General features: G+C 40.7%; 1 protein-coding gene across 2 annotated transcripts; it reads right to left on the bottom strand.

Annotated features, from left to right (window-relative positions):
- Window positions 1-3,831: 3,831 nt before the first annotated feature.
- On the bottom strand, window positions 3,832-13,846 carry LOC139165127 (uncharacterized). Of its 2 annotated transcripts, XM_070748091.1 has the most exons (5): window positions 13,720-13,846; window positions 13,425-13,605; window positions 9,344-9,835; window positions 7,230-7,346; window positions 3,832-4,758 (listed from the first exon to the last, which is right to left on the bottom strand). In XM_070748091.1, exons 2-5 carry the CDS (start codon window positions 13,513-13,515, stop codon window positions 4,739-4,741), a joined length of 720 nt encoding a protein of 239 aa, XP_070604192.1. In that variant the 5' UTR covers window positions 13,516-13,605; window positions 13,720-13,846; the 3' UTR covers window positions 3,832-4,738. The 2 variants fall into 2 exon arrangements, with proteins under 2 accessions (XP_070604192.1, XP_070604193.1); XM_070748092.1 differs by lacking the exon at window positions 13,720-13,846 and having other exon boundaries at window positions 13,425-13,695.
- Window positions 13,847-20,729: the final 6,883 nt, after the last annotated feature.

The raw sequence follows: 20,729 nt of genomic DNA, 5'->3' as shown, positions 1-20,729 counted from the left end.
AGATATTACTAGATATTGTCACAAATCTTTTTACTCCAAATTCCTGACAAATCGGCATTTTAAACAGAGCACTAGGCACCTTATTTCTTTTTAATGATCAATTTTGTAATACAGTGATACCTCATCTTATGAACTTAATTGGTTCTGGGAGGAGCTTCATAAGGTGAAAAGTTCGTAAGACAAAACAATGTTTCCCATAGGAAATAATGAAAAACCGATTAATGCATGCAAGCCAGGAAAAAAAATCGCAAAAACGACGCTCCACTGGGCGCCGCCACTTGGTTGTCACCTTTGCAGAAGAGCTGCGGAGTTGTCGGCCAGTTGGGAGGTTCAAACGGAGGTGGGGAATCCCAATAGGGAATTCTGGGGGCGGAGTTTTGACCTCACAAAGATGCCCTTCCTGGAGGCCACGAGTCATGCTACCTCAGGAATTCTGGGAGTTGAAGTCCACGAGTCATAGAAGAGCCAACATTGCCTATCCTTGGACTAGATCAGACCTGGGCAAGGGGCACCTCGCCCACTATCTGTGACCGGTCTGCGGAGGTCGGGGTCCACTCCAGTGTGAGGATGAAAGAGTTCACCGCGTCTGCCGGGACTCCTCCGGTTCCTGCTTTCCTCATGATTCATTAGGAAAGCAGGAACCGGAGGAGTCCCGGCAGATGCGGTGAGCTCTTTCATCCTCGCACTGGAGCGGACCCCGACCTCCTACCAAGAGTGGCCGAGCACAGAAACCATGCAAACACTCCAGTGCAGTGACTGTGGTGCACCATGTTGCCGTAAAGCAAACAATTAGGGGCCTGTAGAGTGGGTCTGGGTGTTTAGGTCGGGCCAGGGTCCAGCCCTCTAAAACCATCCCAATTTCTCATGCGGCCCCATGGCAAAATTAATTGCCCACCACTGGACTAGATGATCTTTTAGGTTCCTTCCAACTCTATTAATCTGTATCTGTATCTTTGAAGACCCCAGGAGAAAGGGAAAGATACTGAAGATTAAGAGAAGAACCAATATTAACTTAATAAGGGAAAGAGGAAAGGTCAGGAAAATTACCAGTTACCGGTACTAAGGAAGGCATTCATGCGACAACTTGTCACTCAGCACTGAAAGAACTTAGACAATATTGTTTCCAGTGTTTGCAAAGAACAAATCATGTTAGACTAATTAATTTTTTTCCTGAGATGATGACTGAGCTGCTACCCCGAGGCAATGCTATGGATGAATGCTAGACACTGTGATTGCAAAGCATCTGTGAAGTCTTCTCCCGGTTCGCTCGTGCCCATCGGTCGTCGGAGAGCCGGTCACGAGGCAGCGTGAGGCTCTGCCTGGACGCCCCCATTTGGATTAATTTACCCCCTGCACATGCACAAAGCGATCTGTGCATCCCTAGAGGGTAAAAGAACCCAGATGGTAGCGTCCAGGTGGGTGGGTGGAGCCTCACACTGGGTTTGCAACCAGCTCGCTGATGACCGACAGGCATGAGACAAACCGGGAGCATTTCACCCCTGAGCTTAGGTAAATAAATATGATACTGCACTATTGTACTTGGATGGATTTGTAGCCAGATGACCTGCAATCCCCCCAAAATGCTCGTAAATTGTTCAGGAGTGAAGTAGAGTGATGTTATTGGCGGCGGCTGCTACTGTTCAACACACCCTGCTTTTTTAAAGATGCACAAGATTGATCAAATGATACAAAATGAAGGGGATTGACATTATGGACAAAGTCACTATTCTAAATCCATGATTCACTGTAACAAGTGACCTGCATCTGGATAGGAAAGATCAGATGAATAGGTACAGTATTTTTTGGAGTATAAGACGCACCTTTTTCCTCCCTAAAAGAGGCTGAAAATTCAGGTGCATTTTATATTCTGAATGCAGCTTTTTTCAAAGTTTTTTCCCCCCCCCAGCCCTAACTAGCTGCTAACGATCTTCCCAGTTCTTACAGTTTGCATGGTCTTTCATTGTTATTCTCTGCGAAGAATGTTTTCCAAGCCCTAAGTCTTTGCAGGGTTTTTTCATTGCTCTACTTGCTCCGAATGTTTGTTTCCAGCCCTAACCAGGTTCTAACAATGTTCCCAGCTCTTACTGGCTTACCCGGTCTTTCATTGTTACTTTCTCCAAATAAGGTTTTTTTTAAAGCCCTAACCAGGGGATAAAGTAATGTGTTGAAACTGACCAGACTAAGGATGCTAGCCAGATGAATAGCTGGTAAGCGGTTTCTTTTCCCTATTTTCCTCCCCCAAAACTAAGGTGCGTCTTATACTCCAGTGCGTCTTATAATCCGAAAAATATGTAATTATAGAGAATTGATTTGGTGAGAAGGAATGTGAGTGAAATGCATCCCGGAATAGCAAGTCCTGCTAGCTGAATATGAGCAAATACAGTGGTACCTCTACCTACAAACGCCTCTACTTACGAACTTTTCTAGATAAGAACCGGGCGTTCAAGATTTTTTTGCCTCTTCTCAAGAACCATTTTCCACTTACAAACCCGAGCCCCCGAAACTGCAACCGGAAAAGGCAGGGAGCCTCTCTAGGAATCTCCTGGGAGGAAGCAGGGCCGGAAAAGGCGGGGAGAAGCCTCCATGGGGCCTCTCTAGGAATCTCCTGGGAGGAAACAGGGCCTTCACCTTCCCTGTGGTTTCCCCAATCGCAAGCATTATTTGCTTTTACATTGATTCCTATCGGAAACACTGCTTCTTCTTACAAACTTTTCTACTTAAGAATCTGGTCACAGAATGAATTAAGTTCATAAGTAGAGGTACCACTGTACTGGTATGGCAGCGGAATAAAATACAATCTTGGTTGCATTAATAAAATTACATTAGTAAAAGCATTGTATCCAGATTACATTAGTATTGCATTATTAAAAGTGTTGTATCTAGATCCTTTCTCTTTTCACACAGCATAATAATGACCAGCTGGCTGAGATGAAAACTGACTATTAGGAAGCATTTCCTAAGCATTTTTAGTGATGATTCCAACTGGAAGTTTTCAAATTGGGGTGAGGTGTGTGTGGAGTGCCTATCAATAATTCATTGGATCCCTGCATTGAGCAGGAACTGAATTGGATATCCTATAACAGGGATCCCCAAGCTCTGCTGGCTAGAGAATTCTGGGAGTTGAAGTCCACAAGTCTTAAAGTTGCCAAGTTTGAAGACCTCTGTCCTATAAGACAGGGGTCCCCAACCACCGGGCCGCGGACCAGTACCGGGCCGCGGGGCATGTTGCACCGGTCCGTGGAGTCAGCAGCTGCCGGCCCTCATGCTGCCACCCCCTCCCTCCAGCGTTTCGCCTCCCGCCGGGCAAGAGGCCTCGGGAGGCAGGTTCTGCCGGCCACAGGACGATGGATGGGACAGAGGGGCGGGAAGGACCGAGAGGCTCAAGCCTCTTTTGGCTTCTGCCGCGGGGCGCTTTTGCGTTTTTGGCTGGGGGGAGGCAGGAGGGCCAGCCTGACCCCCTCTCTCCAGCGCTTAGCTCCCGCTGGGCAAGAGGGCTTGGGAGGCAGGTTCTGCCGGCCACAGGACGATGGCGGGAAAGAGGGGCGGGGAGGACCAGCACCCCCATGCTTAATCCTGCCCCCAACCACGCCCCTTTCCGCCCCCACTGGGCCATAGAAAAATTGTCTTGCTGAAACTGGTCCCTGGTGGAAAAAACGTTGGGGACCACTGCTATAAGATGTCTTCCATTTCATAAGTTGCGCGATTCTAAAATCTTATCAGTTACAAAACCTTTCTGCTTTCCCAGTTGTACCAAGAACAGTACGTAGTTAATACATTTTCTAGAATTACCCATAGACATTTACCCAATAGACTCACATTTGGACACTATTACCATATTCCACAAATATATTATTTATTTCAGTTTAAGGTTACATTTTAGAGATGCTTGAGAAGGCATGAGACCAGCCATATCACACAAATAGCAGCAAAGAATAAACGTGTTTCTGAAAAATGACTGAAGCACAGCTCTGCTCACTTTATTGGTTGCATAGTTTAAAGAATACTGTAATCAATCATTTATTTCATTGTTAGTCTGACATCTGTAATATAATTGAGGTTTTTTTGTAGGCTATCTCCTCTAATTTTTAAATGTCAACAAGTGCTCATCTAAGTATTCTGAGGACCACAATCACTAGTTTCAGGAAATGAAATTTGTATTTTCTTTCCTATTCCATATTAAAGGAATACGATCTATGCTATGAATCAGCCTAACCCAGTCAGGTCCCCTTCCAGATAAGAATTACAATTCTTACACGTTTACAAGAAACTTCACCTAAGAAATTTAATGCAATTAACCTGCAAAAACTCCGCTGGGATTTGGTTATTTTCACCCTAGTTTTGACCCTATGCATTCTTGGATCTAAGATTATCTATAATCACACTTACAATTTATATTATTTCTGCTATATTATCCTTCATATTTATTTTCTACCTAAAGCGAGAAAAAATGTTCTGCAATTTGTAGTTCCATTTGAAACAATAGCAGGAGGCACTTTCTGGCAGGTGTGGTGGTTTAACAATGCAGTTCCTCAGTGGCGCATTGGCAACTTGATTTTTCCATTAAAATTTCTTAAAATGGTTTTCACTTAGTATTCAGCAGTTGTAATAAGTTTATACAAGCTCTTATAAAAACTAGATTTTTGTCAAACAGGAATATAAATTTTAACTGAGCGATCAAGGATAAGGTCCAGCCAGAAGCCATAAAGTTTAGCCATGAAGTCCAGCCGGAAGCGCAGGGTCATTCCTCATTAGCTTGTTCTGTAATATAAAGGCAGAATTTTTTAAAAAGCCATTAAAAGATCTTCAGGTGAATAATTTTTGAAGTCAAAAATACCATGAAAACTGCTAGTGCTTTTTATGTAAAAAAAAAAAAAGAAAAAAGCAAAAAAATAGAATAAGCTTTTAAAAAGATAAATTTTAACCAATTCAAAGTGTTGGTTATGACCTATTCCTATCTACATGGCATCGGGCCAGATTGCCTCCAGGACCGCCTTCTGCCGTATGAGTTCCAGCAACCGGTTAGGTCCCACAGAGTCAGCCTTCTTCAGGTCCCGTCAACTAGACCAGTGTTTTTCAACCAGTGTGCCGTGGCACACTAGCGTGCCGCGAGACATGGTCAGGTGTGCCGCAAAGCTCAGAGACAGAAAGAAAGAAAGAAAGAAAGAGAGAAAGAAAGAAAGCAAGAGAGAGAAAGAGTGAGTGAGAGAGAAAGAGAATGAGAGAGAGAAAGCAAGAGAGAAAGAGAACAAGAAAAAGAAAGCAAGAGAGAAAGAGAGGGAGAGAGAAAGCAAGAGAGAAAGAGAAAGAGGGAGGGAAGGAGAGAGAGAAAGACATAGAGGGAGGTAGGGAGGGAGAGAGAAAGAGAGCAAAAAAGAGGAAGGAAGGAAGAGAAAGAAAGAGGGATGGAGAGAGAGAGAAAGATGGAGAAAGAGGGAGGGAGAGAGAAATAGAGCGAAAGGGAGGAAGAGAGAGAGAGAGATTTTTTTGTCCAAACTTTTTTTAGCAGTCCCCCCACCCCCCGCTCAATGTGCCCCAGGGTTTCGTAAATGTAAAAAATGTGCCGCGGCTCAAGAAAGGTTGAAAATCACTGAACTAGACAATGTCGTTTGGCGGGACCTAGGGGAAGAGCCTTCTCTGTGGGGGCCCACAGAAGGTGGAAATCTGAAGGCTAACAAGTCACAAGTCAAACATTTATTATTTTATTTATTATTTAGATTTGTATGCCGCCCCTCTCCGAAGACTCAACCAACAGAGCTTTGAATCTTCTGGTGCAAATCAATTAACTGATAATAATAGCTGGAAATACTTTGAAAATGAGATGCTTAATTAAACACTCTTAATTCCATAGTTACTATTTGCCAAACCTATTTTAGTAAGCATCAGATAATTGCTATAGCTTTGAATATTTTCCCTTCTCACCGACTACCTGGAAGTCAAAGCCAGTAAAGACAAACAAAAAAGAACAAGCAGTTCTTGTGCTTCAATATCTTTTTATTGTTTCTGACAGCAGAGGTTTCTTCCCTGAGAAACTTTAAAATTATTTCAGGGAGGAAAAAAAAGGCTAACCATCTCCCACCAGAATACTAACTAGGACCCATAAAAATTGGCTACATGCTACCACAGTGCTAAGATACACACATCCATATTTCTCATGTCTTCTGAAACACTTTCTCAAAGACATTTATTTATTATTAGATTTGTATGCCGCCCCTCTCCGAAGACTTGGGGCGGCTCACAACAGTAATAAAAACAATATAGCAGTGGAACAAATCTAATATTAAAAAATATATAAAACCCTATCATTATTTAAAAAATCAAACAGCACATTCATACCAAACATAAAGCCTGGGAGAAAGGTGTCTCAACTCCCCCATGCCTGGCGGTATAAGTGAGTCTTGAGTAGTTTACGAAAGACGGAGGTTGGGGGCCGTTCTAATCTCCGGGGGGAGTTGGTTCCAGAGGGCCGGGGCCACCACAGAGAAGGCTCTTCCCCTGGGGCCCACCAAACCACATTGTTTAGTTGATGGGACCCGGAGAAGGCCAACTCTGTGGGACCTTATTGGTCGCTGGGATTCGTGCGGTAGCAGGCGGTTCCGGAGGTACTTTGGTCCAATGCCATGTAGGGCTTTAAAGGTCATGACCAACACTTTGAATTGTGACCGGAAACTGATCGGCAGCCAATGCAAGCCACAGAGTGTTGAAGAAATGTGGGCGAATCTTGGAAGCCCCACGATGGCTCTCGTGGCTGCGTTCTGCACGATCTGAAGTTTCCGAACACTTTTCAAAGGTAGCCCCATGTAGAGAGCGTTGCAGTAGTCGAACCTTGAGATGATGAGGGCATGAGCGACTGTGAGCAATGACTCCCTGTCCAAATAGGGCCGCAACTGGTGCACCAGGCGAACCTGGACAAACGCCCTCCTCGCCACAGCCGAAAGATGATGTTCCAATGTCAGCTGTGGATCGAGGAGGACGCCCAAGTTGCGAACCCTCTCTGAGGGGGTCAGTAGTCGTCCCCCCCCAGGGTAATGGACAGACAGATGGAATTGTCCTTGGGAGGCAAGACCCACAGCCACTCCGTCTTGTCCGGGTTGAGTTTGAGCAAATGTACGTATCAATTCACAGGCTGCTCCCTGAACATCTGCTGAAGAACACACAATAATATCAATACAATATACTGCATTCTTAATATATTACATTGCATTACATTTTTATGTTCTCCATCAACATACCTAACTCCGAGACCAGTGTAGCTTCTCTGGTTTCTTCTTTTGTTTCCGAGGCCTCAGGTATTATCTCATGGTGCGTCTCAGTTTCCACTTTTTCTTCTGCCTCACCTGGTACAGTAGCTATAGAGATCAAGGCAAGGAACACTGAAAAGAGCACTGAGTGTCTCAATGTACTATAGATGTTACTCTGTCAGCTATACATTTTCTTTAACTAGGGAAAAGCACAAGAGATACCTAGTATTGCTGCTGAAGTATAGATACTTGTTTCTTAGAAATTCAATCACTAAAGGCTTTTTGTTTATTATTGCAACTATCGTATCCTTCATGTTAGCTTTTTTGTGGCTGAAAAAAAATTGGTAAAACTATTTAGAAATGAAATTACTAAATGATTAAACCATTTTGATTTATTGGCATTCCAAGTCAAAATATGAAGATGCACGTAGATTATTATTATTATTTATTGGATTTGTATGCCGCCCCTCTCCGTAGACTCGGGGCGGCTAACAACAGTAATAAAAAACATCATATAAATCCAATACTAAAACAACTAAAAACCCTTATTGTAAAAACCAAACATCCCTACAAACAAACATAACATGCATAAATTGTAAAGGCCTAGGGGGAAAGAATATCTCAGTTCCCCCATGCCTGACGGCAGAGGTGGGTTTTAAGGAGCTTACGAAAGGCAAAGAGGGTGGGGGCAATTCTAATCTCCGGAGGGAGTTGGTTCCAGAGGGCCGGGGCCGCCACAGAGAATGCTCTTCCCCTGGGCCCCGCCAAATGACATTGTTTTGTTGACCGGACCCGGAGAAGGCCCACTCTGTGGGACCTAACCGGTCGCTGGGATTCATGTGGCAGAAGGCGGTCTCGTAGATACCCCGGTCCGGTGCCTTGAAGGGCTTTATAGGTAATGACCAACACTTTGAATTGTGCCCGGAAACTGATCGGCAACCAATGCAGACTGCGGAGTGTTGGTGTTACATGGGCATTTTTGGGAAAGCCCATGATAGCTCTCGCAGCTGCATTCTGCACGATCTGAAGTTGGAATTCCCATTCACTAAAAAATTATCTAACATATTTTTCAGAGTACAGAACACACCTTTTTCCTCCCTAAAAGAAGCTGAAAATTCAGGTCTTATACTCTGAATGTAGCTTTTTTCAAAGCTTTTTTTTTTCCAGGCCTAACTAGGTGCTAACGATCTTTCCAGCTCTTACCTTGCAGGTTCTTTCATTGTTACTCTCTGTGAAGAATGTTTTCCAAGCCCTAAGGCTTTGCAGGGTTTTTTTTTTATTGCTCTACTTGCTCGGAATGTTTCTTTCCATCCCTAAGCAGGTGCTAATGTTTTTCCCAGCTCTTACTGGCTTGCAAGCTCTTTCATTGTTTCTCTCTCTGAATAAGGGGATAAAATAATGTGCTGAAGCAGACCAGACTAAGGATGCTAGCCAGATGAATATCTGGTAAGCAGATTCTTTTCCTTATTTTTCTCCCCAATTACTACTCTATCTGGTAAGAGTTACTGGAGGGAGGAACAAACCAGGAAAAATCAATGCCTGATGGCATGCAGTCATTCAATCTTGAATATCTATTATACCTATTTATTACTTTTCCAGGATAAATTATTATTACTTTCAAATACAGTAATACCCCTAGATATGAGCATAATTCGTTCCAGAAGGGAGCTTGTATCTCGAGCAAACTCGTATCTGCAACAAATTGCTTTAGACTTTGTTTTTCCCCTCCGAGATAACCAAAAGCAAGGATTCTTGCGCCACTTAGTGGACGCTCGGCTCGTATCCCGAATTTGACCTCGGAACTTGAACAGAAATGTCTCTCCCCTCCTGGCTCGTATCTTGAAATACTCGCATGTAGAGCAGCTCGTATCTAGAGGTACTACTGTACTCAAATACTTGCTCAAATCCACTGAGTAAAAGTTTCAAAAGTTTCCCAGGCAGAGGACCAAGAATGTTAGGGGCAATATGCTGACTCCGTAAACCGCTTAGAGAGGGTTGGAAAGCCTTGTGAAGCAGCATATAAGTGTAAGCACTAACGCTATTCACACATAAAAATAAGTGTTTGAACCTGACCCTCGAAATTGTTGCAAGGCAACATTCATTACCCTCTTTTAGCTGTTCCTCTTCATCCATAAGCATTTCCGTCACAATTTCTGTTACAAAACATCGGATTTCCTCTGCTGAAGGCTCAGGTGTGCCCCCTTCTGAGGTTTCGGTAGATTCAGCCTTCTTATCCTGGAGAGATTCTGAAGTTGAAGAACCAACAGCTTCTATGGCTACTTGAGGATTGCTAGCCAACTCTGTTGACTCCACAGCCTGAGGCCCAGCAGCTTCAAGGAAGTCTAAAGGTAAGCATTGATTTCTGTCAAGCTTTTCTTCTGGTGCCGTCAGCTGAGGCTCGGTACCCTCGGGATCTACTCTGTGACAGGTAGAAAGGTCACATTTGGTTATCTCTTGAATCAAAGCATCAGGCTCCTCTTTACAGAGATCCTCATCTGTTTTTTTCCAAGGAGATCCAAGCTTCACCTCCTCTAGGGGTTCAAGTTTAGTCTGGTCAGATCCTGTGTCATTTTTATCTGTGATAGGCAAGCTGCCATCTGATTTCCCAGCGTTGGTCAAATGTGTGTTTTAAAGAAGAAAGAGAGAGAAACAAATAAATAAATATATGCAGCCACTTTGAATAATAAAAATCATTTTATGAATGTTTTGCATTTTGTTTCCTTCTGAATTTGCTATTTACTCATTTCTTATCCTACCCATATGATTTATTGTAACTTATGAAATTGTTATTCTTTAAGGTACCACATATGTTGCTTTGCTATAACTAATTGCTGGGAAATAATAGGGACTGTTGTAATCATAGGTTTTTAGGCACTGAACTTTAGGAATGGAATATTGCTGGAGGGTGATGTTTTAAGCCTAATGGATGCTGTATAAACCTTATTTCTTCCTCTATTGAAAGGAAGCAAAGTCCAGGCTGAGTAAGCAAGCTGCAGAATCCATGACCACGTGGAAAATAATTACGGTAACTTGATATACAACATGAAGAAAACCTATAGCTAACTTCCATATAAGGAAATATATGCCTTACTCATTCCTTTGCTAATCACCAGTAAACACACAATCCAGGAAAAGGCAAAGAATAGAGCTTCCATTAATTATCTATAGGGAAGTCACGAGGAGGTTGCCTTATACAGTGCATGAGTGAATGGTAGTTGGAGGATGGCTTAATGTATGTGGCGTTCGCGGACTGGTTATTCTGTACCACATGTCAGGAAAAGTAAAATACAATAAAAGGAGAGATCGTGATACAATCGAGGTCGTCTCATTGAGAAAATTCTCTTCGTTGCTTCATTTTGATGTGGCAATCATGGCATTCTGTGCCTCCCTAGAGGTTGACCCACTGGGGGAGGGCTGTTTGCCTTTAAGGGACAGAACTTTTAATTTTAAATACATGTGTATCACTGTGGTTACAAATAGGTAAATGAGCTAAGGCCTGGGTTTTCTGAGGAGATCATGCAGATCCTCTTCCTATGTTCAGAAAAATGCTGAAACTGTTCCAGAGGGTTCAGAAAAATGCTGCGGGCATTGTGCAAGATTCGGCCATCTATCCTTTTATGTTTGTTTTATCTTTCATTTGATTTCATTGTTATTTAGTTTTTATCCCTACTTACAGTTGTTTTTCTTTATATCATGCTAACTACCAGAAGTCCTTTCACTGTGGTGGGATATAATGGAGGAATCTTACATTTCCCACACTATACATACCGGTACATATACAAGATCAGAAAAAGAATCCTTGAAAGGAAAGGCAAAAAAACAACCTAAAAAGCATTTTCAAAGATATAAATGATCGCCTGCGGCAGGTAGCAATCCAAATAGAAAAAGAAAGAAAGAAAAAGAAAAAGAATGGAGTATCTTAAGAGAAGAGATGCTTAAAATATCTGAAAGCTGATCAAAATTATTTCATATCTCAACATTTTAATGCAGGTCCCATGTAAACATGTTTATTTTCTGTAGTATTTATGAAATATATCATATCAATCTGAACATACATATGTATACATATACATATGACTTCAAATACTATTATTATTGCTATGTATCATTTTAATGATTACTGGCTTGTAACTGCCAGAGTCGTCTAGCATAGCCACCATTCTGAGATCTGCATTAAAAAACTGCCTCAGTTAGCACACTTCCTTTCATACTGCTGCTGTTTTCCTGACTCTATAAAAATATGATTAGACCTAACTACACATAGTGTATGTAACACTTGTCCTTCATATAATATATGATCAAAGCACATTGGATGGATTAAGAGATAATTTAGAAGAGTTGGAATATCATTTAAAAACTTTACTAAAATTGTCACATATTAACAGTTGTATAGATCCTCAAAAACAGAAATTACAAAACTGATTTAAGACTTTAAATTACAAAAGTGGAGAATGTTTATTTTAAAGTACAATTCTAAAATTAGTGAGAAATACGTACTTCGAATTTGTCCCATCAAAACTGCACACAAAAATGCAGCTCTTATCAACATTTTCTACATGAGTTGATTTTGAAGAAATCATATCATTACATAGCTATCTTTAAAACTGATACATGATCCCCATTAATTTCAGTACAATCCATCTCAAAATTTCAGCAATTCCAGTCCAACCATTGTTTTTCTTGATTTGGCAGAAAATGCTGACCTTAAGGGCAAACCAACTTGCAAAAGAGCACTAGATCATTATTGATTAATTATAAATAAGGATAACAGCTCTATGCTAATTTGTTAACATAGGCTCATTCAACAAAGTGAGGATTTATTCCTCAGGATTTACTTCAATGTTTCTAGAATATAATTTTATCACTAGATTCATCCATAATGAATGATTAAGTGGTTTAATTGTTTATTTTATTTTATTTGTCAAACATGTACAGGAGAGTTGTTGTTTGTATAAACATAAGCAAAAAAAAGTATGGATAAACGAGGACAATAGGACAGGGACGGTAGGCACAGTGGTATGCTTACAGACCTCTTAGAAATGGGGAGAGGTCAACTGTAGATAGTCAAAGGTTAAAGTTTTGGGGGTTTAGGGAAGAAGCAACAGAGTCAGGTAGTGCATTCTAGGCTGTTGATCTGTTAGTCTACCATCGGGTTCCGGCCATAAAAGACATGCATGTTTTTTTAACTGTTGGTTTTAAATTGTTTTTAAACTGTTTTGTCAGAGGTTTTAATATCATACTGTATGTTTTGGGGGTTTTGGTTGTGAGCCATCCAGAGTTTCCAGGGAGTTGGGTAGCATACAAATTAATTAATCAAACATACAAATTAATTAATCAAGCAGATAGATCGATAGATCAACTTATCACCCTGTTGCTGAAGTCATATTTTCTGCAGTCGAGTTTGAAGCAGTTTACATTAAGTTTGAATCTATTACATGCTCCTGTATTGTTGTGGTTGAAGCAGAACTATTCATCGACAGCCAAATTGAGATCAGATCAGAGATGACCCAGTTGTAAATTGTCTAATCCTAATCTTTCTTTCTTTCTTTCTTTCTTTCTCTCACTCTCTCTCTTTCTTCCTCCCTTCCCTCCCTCCCTGTCTCTCTCTCTTTATTTTGTATTAGTTAACTAACTAACTAACTAACTAATTAATTGATATGCCACCCAACTCTTGAAGGACTCTAGGTGGCTTATCCTAATATTTCAAGGTTTCCTCTTTGGATTTCTTCTAAGTGCCATAGAAAATGGACATGGATGTGAATAACGGGGGGGCCAAGATCAAGGCAAACCTTAACTTTTGAAAGGGGTGGTGGTGGTGGAAATCACCTGCCCTCCTCCGATGCCGGAATGGGATACCCAAAGAGGGTGGGGGACTCAACTAAGGGCAGCCAAGAACAAACTTATCCCATGGTAATAAAAGCCAACGTAAGCAGATCTTCGGTTGCAGACGTTGGAGGGTGGGGGGAAAAGAAATAGCATTTCCTAAAAATTAATATTTTAAACGTGGATTCAGCTTTCTGGTCGGGCCAGGCTTCCGCCTCCCCCCCCCCCCCCCAGCCTTGAGTATCTTACACACACCCCTTTCCCCCAAACTCCGCTTTTCGAAGCGGCGCCACTTGGCGACTCCTCCAACCTGGGCGCACCGTTAAAAAAACCCAAAAACATCCGCCGAGCGCTCTCACTCACCGCCCTGGGACAACCCGTTGACCTCCGGAGATTTGGGAGTCTGTCGGCCGAGCTCCTTGACTTTGGTCTGAGCGCTGCTCGAGCAGCCCATGGCGCGGTTGACCACAAGGGCGCCCAGGTGAGTCTTCTCGGCTGCGGCTACAAGGTGAGGCGCCCCCGGCGAGTCCGCTCTCTCCGCTTCCTGCCGGGATAGGAATACGCACAGGTGGCTCCCTCCTCGGACGCGTAAAAACCAAAGCGCTCCCCTCCCTTCTCCTCCCCTTCCCTCCCGCGTTGCGCCGGCGGAGCAACTCACCCCTTGCCCGCTCGCGCGGGAGAGTGTTTATCGCTCCGGCTCGGTTGCCATAAGAACGGCTCGGTGAGGGGTAGTTTCCAACATGCCTCCTCACAGATTTTTTTTTTTTTTTTGGCATGCCCGACCTTTGGTGCGGGGCGCAGGCGCGTCTGAGGCGGGCCCAGAAGCTGAACCTCAAGAGACCTGAGGGAGTTAATGGCAGGCCCCCGCGGCGGTTTTGCTAAATGGGCCTTTGAAGGCGAGCCTAGCCTACCCTGCCTAGGACTTCTCGCCAAGCGGACCCCTTTCTTCTGCCCCCCTATCCAACTTTTGTTGATTCCAGGCACACAAAGGCATTTATGTTGAGAGAAAGTGGATTGAATGAAACCCGTTTTTATGGTTTGGGGGGGGGGGGCTGTTTAAATTTAAATTAAGTACAGTGGTACCTCTACTGCCGTGTTTCCCAACCTTGACCTCTTGAAGATATCTGGACTTCAACTCCCAGAATTCCCCAGCCAGTGTTCGCAGAAGAATAATATTGATTGATTGGATTTATATGCCGTCCCTCTCCAAGGACTGGGGACAACTAATAATAATAATAACAACGGACTACAATAGAGGCACAACTACGTGGCCCAGATGCTTCATTGGAACCTGTGCCACAACTACTACCTACCAGTGGTAAAGAATTGGTGGCACCATAAACCTGAGAAAGTAGTTGAAAGCAAACATGCCAGAATACTTTCGAATTCAAACTGACAAGGTTTTAGAACACAATACACTGGACTTCACAATTGTGGAAAAGAAAAAAGTGTGGATCATTGATGTTGCCATACCAGGTGACAGTCAAATTGATGAAAGATAAGAACAAAACATAGCTGATATCATAATCTTAAAATCAAACTACAATGACTCTGGCAGTAAATCAGTACAGGTGGTCCCAGTAGTAATCGGCGCACTGGGTGCTGTGCCAAAAGACCTCAACCAACATTTGAAAAAAATAAACATTGACAAAATCACAATCTGTCAGTTGTAAAAGGCCACTGTACTTGGATCTGCCGCATCATACGAAAATACATCACACAGTCCTAGACGTTTGGAAAGTGTTCAACTTGTGATATTGTGATACAAAATCAACCTCGTTTGCTGTGTATTACTGTTTTTTTGTGAAAATAACAACAACAACAACAACAACAGAGTTGGAAAGGACCTTGGAGGTGTTCTAGTCCAACCCACTACTTATATAGGAAACCCTACACTACTTCAGACAAATGGTTATCTAACATCTTCTTAAAAACTTCCAGTGTTGGAACATTCACAACTTCTGGAGGCAAGCCGTTCTACTGATTAATTGTTCTAATAGTCAGGAAATTTCTCCTTAGTTCTAAGTTGCTTCTCTCCTTGATTAGTTTTCACCCATTGCTTCTTGTTCTACCCTCAGGTGCTTTGGAGAATAGTTTGACTCCCTCTTCTTTGTGGCAACCCTTGAGATATTGGAACACTGTTGTTATGTCATCCCAAGTCCTTCTTTTCATATGTGAGTTTGTATTTCCTCAGCCAGGAAGGGCACATCCCCAACTGCCAAACATCCTTCTTGGTATGGCTGCCATGGTGGTGAATGTAATTCAAAAAACACCACCTCAGGTTATTTGGGGCAGACCTGCATTGTGGCTGGTGTGATCTTTAACTAGCAATTTAGGGAGCCCCTAAAAGTTATGTTTGGCAAGGCCAATACTACCTTTTATTGTTACTTTTCTTATCTTTCATTATTTTCCCCCTATCATAATAGTCTGATGACAGGCACTGGGTATCTTAGCTTTGTGTGGGTGGGTGTTGTTTTCCTGTGATGGGATGCCATTTGCTCCTGACTTGGACAATAGGCCTATTATTGTAAACAGTTACACATTTACTTGGTTGTTTGGTGACTTGGTATGCATTGCACAGGTATGGTAACCATTATGATTTATGTTTTGAAAACTAGTTTTATTTCCTGGTGAAAGAAAAGCAAAACAAACATTGCAAGTTTTTAATTATCTCAAATATCTTTTGCATCAGGTGGTTCATGTGGGTGATGCAGCTAGTAATTGTTTAACCACCTGAACATTTGCAACATAACAGATAGACAGATGGGAAGTGTGGAACATACAAGCTGGAGGCAAGTTTGTGCAAAACAGTTAATAAAAGGCAAATAGTTTTTGTGTTCGATTAGAAAACATTCGCATGCAACGCAAACATTAATGAATACTGTACAAAGTACATGGCTCTTTCAGATGTACCAGTAGTCATAAACATAAAAAGTAACAGAAGTTATCTAAATATTTTATTAAATATCTGTTAGATTCTACAAGTTGACCGATATAATTCAAATGAATATATAATGATGTAATTCTACCTTATGGAGTTTAAAAGTGATTTTTGAGACTGGGAGTGTATTCCTGAAGGCCACAGTTGGCTTCCTATGTTGAATTTGAAGCCTATTTCAAATTGCTCATAATAGTTTTTTCATGAATACCAGACCATCCAATTTTACAGTATTCATTCTGCACCTTTAATTCAATGGAACACATTTTGCTGATCCTTCCCTTGGATACATCTGACATCAATTGTTAATTCTGCTTGATTCATTATGTAGGTCATACTGTGGAGCAAGCTACCATTGGAGTTGGAACAAGTCCCTTTCTTATTAGAGTTTAAAGAATTGGCTCAAAATATATCTTAATTACTTAACTGTTTAACTTTTCAAAACAATTTAATTATTTGAAAATATAAATTGTTTTAGTTTAATGTTTTAATAATGCTTTAACTATTTTTATGTCACCACAAGCCATTAGAGGTGGTTTAATATGCTCTAAATAATTTGTGTATTATTTAGGTTTGTATTATCCTGTATTAGATTTGTATTATTTGTTAGGTTGTATTATCCATCTGTTGACTGTATTTTATTTACCGTATTTGTATTTCTCCCTGTCTGTCTGTCTGTCTGTCTGTCTGTCTGTCTGTCTGTCTGTCTGTCTGTCTGTCTGTCTGTCTGTCTGTCTGTCTGTCTATCTATCTATCTATCTATTTGCAATGTACCTAATGTTGACTCCTTTTATTTTCCCCACAATACTATTAAGAAGGGTTGGGCTGAGGGTGACTGATCCAAAGTCATCAGCTGGTTTCCATGCTAAAGGAAGAACAGTTAGTTTCGAGTCCAACACTTGAATGTTATATCAAATTTTATGTGTATGCTTTGAGATGTGCACTAGCAGTTGATTATTATTTTCTAGCTTTTGTCTATAGTTCTGCAGTTTTTGTTTTATCAGATTTTTAAAAAATCTGTTTCCTGACTGGTGATAGAATGACAAAAATGTCAGTGTTGATTCAGCAAATTGCAACCTTCCAAAATTCTCATTGTGTTGGATTTGGAACAATGAGGTCTATTTGATTTCTAGACCCTAAGTGAATAGGGCAGTATATGCATCAGAGATAATTGAATGAGCATGTTTACACTTCCTTTATAAATGATAATTTATCATGAACCTCAGTCTGCCACTTTTAATCCCATAGGAAGAAAACTAATTAGCGTGGTTGCCAAAATGGAATTTTAATAAAGCTCTTTGGCTTGTTTAATAAGAGAAATGCCTGAAAGAAATGTCCAGTGTCTGCTTATTTTACACAGTGTTTTGGAAGTTCTGAATATGGTATTAGGATAACAATGTTCACAGTGATAAAATACCAGAGTTGAAAGGTAGCAGTAGCAAAGTAAAATGTGCAGGCAGTCCTCTACTTACAATCACAATTGGGACCAGATTTTCTGTTGCTAAGCAACACAGTGTTAAGTGAATCATGCAGTTGTTAAATGGATTCTGCTTCCCCCATTGAGTTTGCTTCCCTGACTGGGAAGGCTGCAAATGGGGTTCATATGACCCCAGAACACTGCAACTATTGTAAATACGTGGCAATTGCCCAAATTTTGATCACATTTGTTTGTTTGTTTGTTTATTGTTCAGATTTATATGCCAGCCCTCTCCGAGGACTCGGGGCAGCTTACAATATATATATTAAAAAATGTACATCGAAATCCAATTAATTAAAGTTAAGAATTAAATCTAAAAACCATTCCTTACAGAGAAAGGAATCTAGGTTTCCTGCATTTTGGGGAGAACTTTTAGTGGAAATGCTTCTATTTGCAAAGCAAAATTTCTTTGTGCTTCCTACTATGTGTTAAACATCATTTGAATTTTTTTTTTTAAAGAATTTTTCTCTTCTATGAATGTGGGATGCTGCAACAACCATAGGTGCGAGTACTGGTAATAGCTCACCTTTTTCAGTGTCATGGTAACCTTGAAGAGATACTAAATAATGATTAATTGTCGAGGACTATGTGTAAATCAAAGGAATAATACAACTAACTGAAACAACCTTTTGATTCTGCCAACAACATATGGTATTTTTCAGAGTAGAAGACACACTGTTTTCTCCCCTAATAGAGGCTGAAAATTTGGGTATGTCTTACGCTCTGTAGCTTTTTCAAAGCTTTGTTTTCCAGACCCTACGAGGTGCTAAGGATCTTCCTGGCTTGCAGGATTTTTTTCATTGCTACTCTGAAGTTTTTTTCCAGCCCTAAATCTTTGCAGGCTTGTTTTCATTGCTATTTCCTCCAAAAAGGTTTTTTCAGCCCTAACCAGGGGATAAAATGATGTGCTGAAGCTGGCTGAAGCTAAGGATGCTAGCCAGGTAAATGCCTGGTAGGTAGATTTCCCCCCCTATTTTCCTCCCCCAAAACAAAGATGCATCTTATACTCTGAAAAATACAGTACTTGACCATTTGCAAACTAACAGACTTAAGTCTTAAAGATTTGAGAAAAATAACTTGATAGTCTCATTTTCTCAGTGCAACTGTCTTAATAGAATGAAGATATGTTGTTGCCTGAAATTTTTTGAAAAAAGATTCTGCTCCTTTTATATATAAACGTTGTGGACTGGTCATCAAACTTTAGTGTCACTTTGATAAGAGAATATCCACCACACTTTTAGATGCGGTAGCCTGTTGTAGAAGGACCAGGACAGGATTTGCATGAATACATTTAGTGCAAGATATTTAGACTGAGTCTAAACTACCATCGTTGTGCAGGAATTCAAATGAATCCTTTGCTCCTAGTTAGCGTTTCGCAATTTTCACTTAGTGATTTTCTTTATTTTGAATAGATCCATTATATTAGCTTTAATTAAAATTTCAATGCAATCCTTGAACACTTATATTTTTTCTATTCCTCTTGATCAAACTGTATTAACCAATTACTGCATTCAAATAATGGGAGTTATCAATCAGGTCTCTGACTTTTACTGATAAGACATTTGTCTTCCTATATTAAGAATTCAGTGTCCGCCCAGATGAAAAATTAATCTCTAAAATATATAAGTATTTATTATACCAAGAACTAGGGGAGGAAGAGGTAAAGGGATCCATGATAGCAGGAATGGGAGAAATTATGGACATCCAATTATAAAATAATGCTATCAGTTCCCTACAGAGAAAATATATATAAAATGTTTTGTAGGTGGCATTTGCCACCAGCACGTTTAGCCAAGATGTACCCAAAACTTTCTCCAAAATGTTGGAAGTGCAAAGTGAAAACAGGTACATATTACCACATGTGGTGGACGTGTTCATTGGCCAAGAAATTTTGGGGAAAAATTAAAAATATGATGGAGGAAATTACAGGAGAAAAAATACCACTAAAACCGGAACTCTTTCTTCTTGGAATAATTAGACATAAAGTTACAATAAACGACAGGCATTTCATTTTGCATATAACAACCGCGACAAGAATTATATATGCGCAAACCTGGAAACAGGAAATCGTCCCAACAATGTTTAATTTAATAACCAAAATATATGAGGTAGTAGAGATGACAAAGCTTACATACGAACTACAAGACAAAGATATTAAGGAATTCCACAAAACTTGGGGCAGGTGGTATATCTGGATTGCCAAAAATAAAATAAAATAAAGGAACAATGTGAATAACAATAAAGTTATTCAAGTCATTAAATTTTGAGAGAAAAATTAAAATGTTAATAAGAGGAAATATTGTTATTATAAGGCACTATTATACTATAGAGAAAATGAAAATAATCTCGCAAAAACGGATATGTTAAATGGAAAAATCAACAAGATGAATGTGTAACAATCAACAAAGGGAAAATACTGTTATAAATGAATGAGCTGCAAATCAAGTATACTGCTACTTAGCAGATGTAAATAACAAGCTCTGATACCAAAAGAATCCATGTACAAAGCATAATGCTTTATTTTTGTTATGAGTGTATATGTTATAATTCTCTTTCTTACTATTATTACCCTTTTTTTCTGACTCATAGATTTATATGTATATGGTATACATTCTGTAAATGTTGTATTGTTGTTTTGTCTTTCTATGTTTTTTTTAATATATATAATTAATAAAGAATTTTCTAAAAAAAAAAAGAATTCAGTGTCCGCTAGAGCAGAGGTCCCCAACCTTTTTTGCACCAGGGACCGGCTTTAAGCTAGACCAGTTTTCCATGGCCCGGTGGGGGGGGGGGGGGAGCTAGCTGTCAGCGGCGCCGTAAAAGGGGCGATCAAGAGAGGAATGGGTGAATGAATGGACGGAGGGTGGGAAGGAAGGAAGGAAAGAGGGAAGGGACAGGAACAGAAGAAGGGTGCAAAGGAAGCAAGGAAAGGTGTGAAAGGGGAGAGTAAGAGAGGAAGGAGTGAAAGAAGGGAATGAGGGAGGAAAGAAGGGAGGAAGGAAAAGGAAAGCAAGAAATGGAGGGAGGAAAGGAAGGAAAGAAAGAAAGAAGGGGGGAAGGGACAGGAACAGAGGAAGGAAGCAAGGAAACTTATGAAAGGGGAGAGTAAGGGAAGAAGGTAGGAAGGAGAAAGAAAAGAAGAAATAGAGGAAGGGAAGGTAAAAGAGAGAAAGAAAAAGAGCAAGAAAGAAAGCAAGAAAGAGAAAGAAAGAAAGCAAGAAAGAGAAAGAAAGAAAGAAAGAAAGAAAGGCAA

Source organism: Erythrolamprus reginae, chromosome 3 (genome assembly GCF_031021105.1).
Source record: "Erythrolamprus reginae isolate rEryReg1 chromosome 3, rEryReg1.hap1, whole genome shotgun sequence".
Classification (NCBI taxonomy): Eukaryota; Metazoa; Chordata; class Lepidosauria; order Squamata; family Dipsadidae; genus Erythrolamprus; species Erythrolamprus reginae.
Note: the sequence above shows the minus strand (reverse complement) of the source record. Positions and strands in the feature narration are given on the sequence as shown.

Bases quoted from the DNA above. Each gene is read 5' to 3' on its own strand.
- LOC139165127 (XM_070748091.1), bottom strand. From the start codon at position 13,515: ATGGGCTGCTCGAGCAGCGCTCAGACCAAAGTCAAGGAGCTCGGCCGA. The intron at 7,347-9,343 runs GTAATGAATGTT...TGATCTCTATAG, and splicing joins AGAGGAACAGCTAAAAGAGG to CTACTGTACCAGGTGAGGCA. The intron at 4,759-7,229 runs GTATGTTGATGG...TTTATATTACAG, and splicing joins TACACTGGTCTCGGAGTTAG to AACAAGCTAATGAGGAATGA.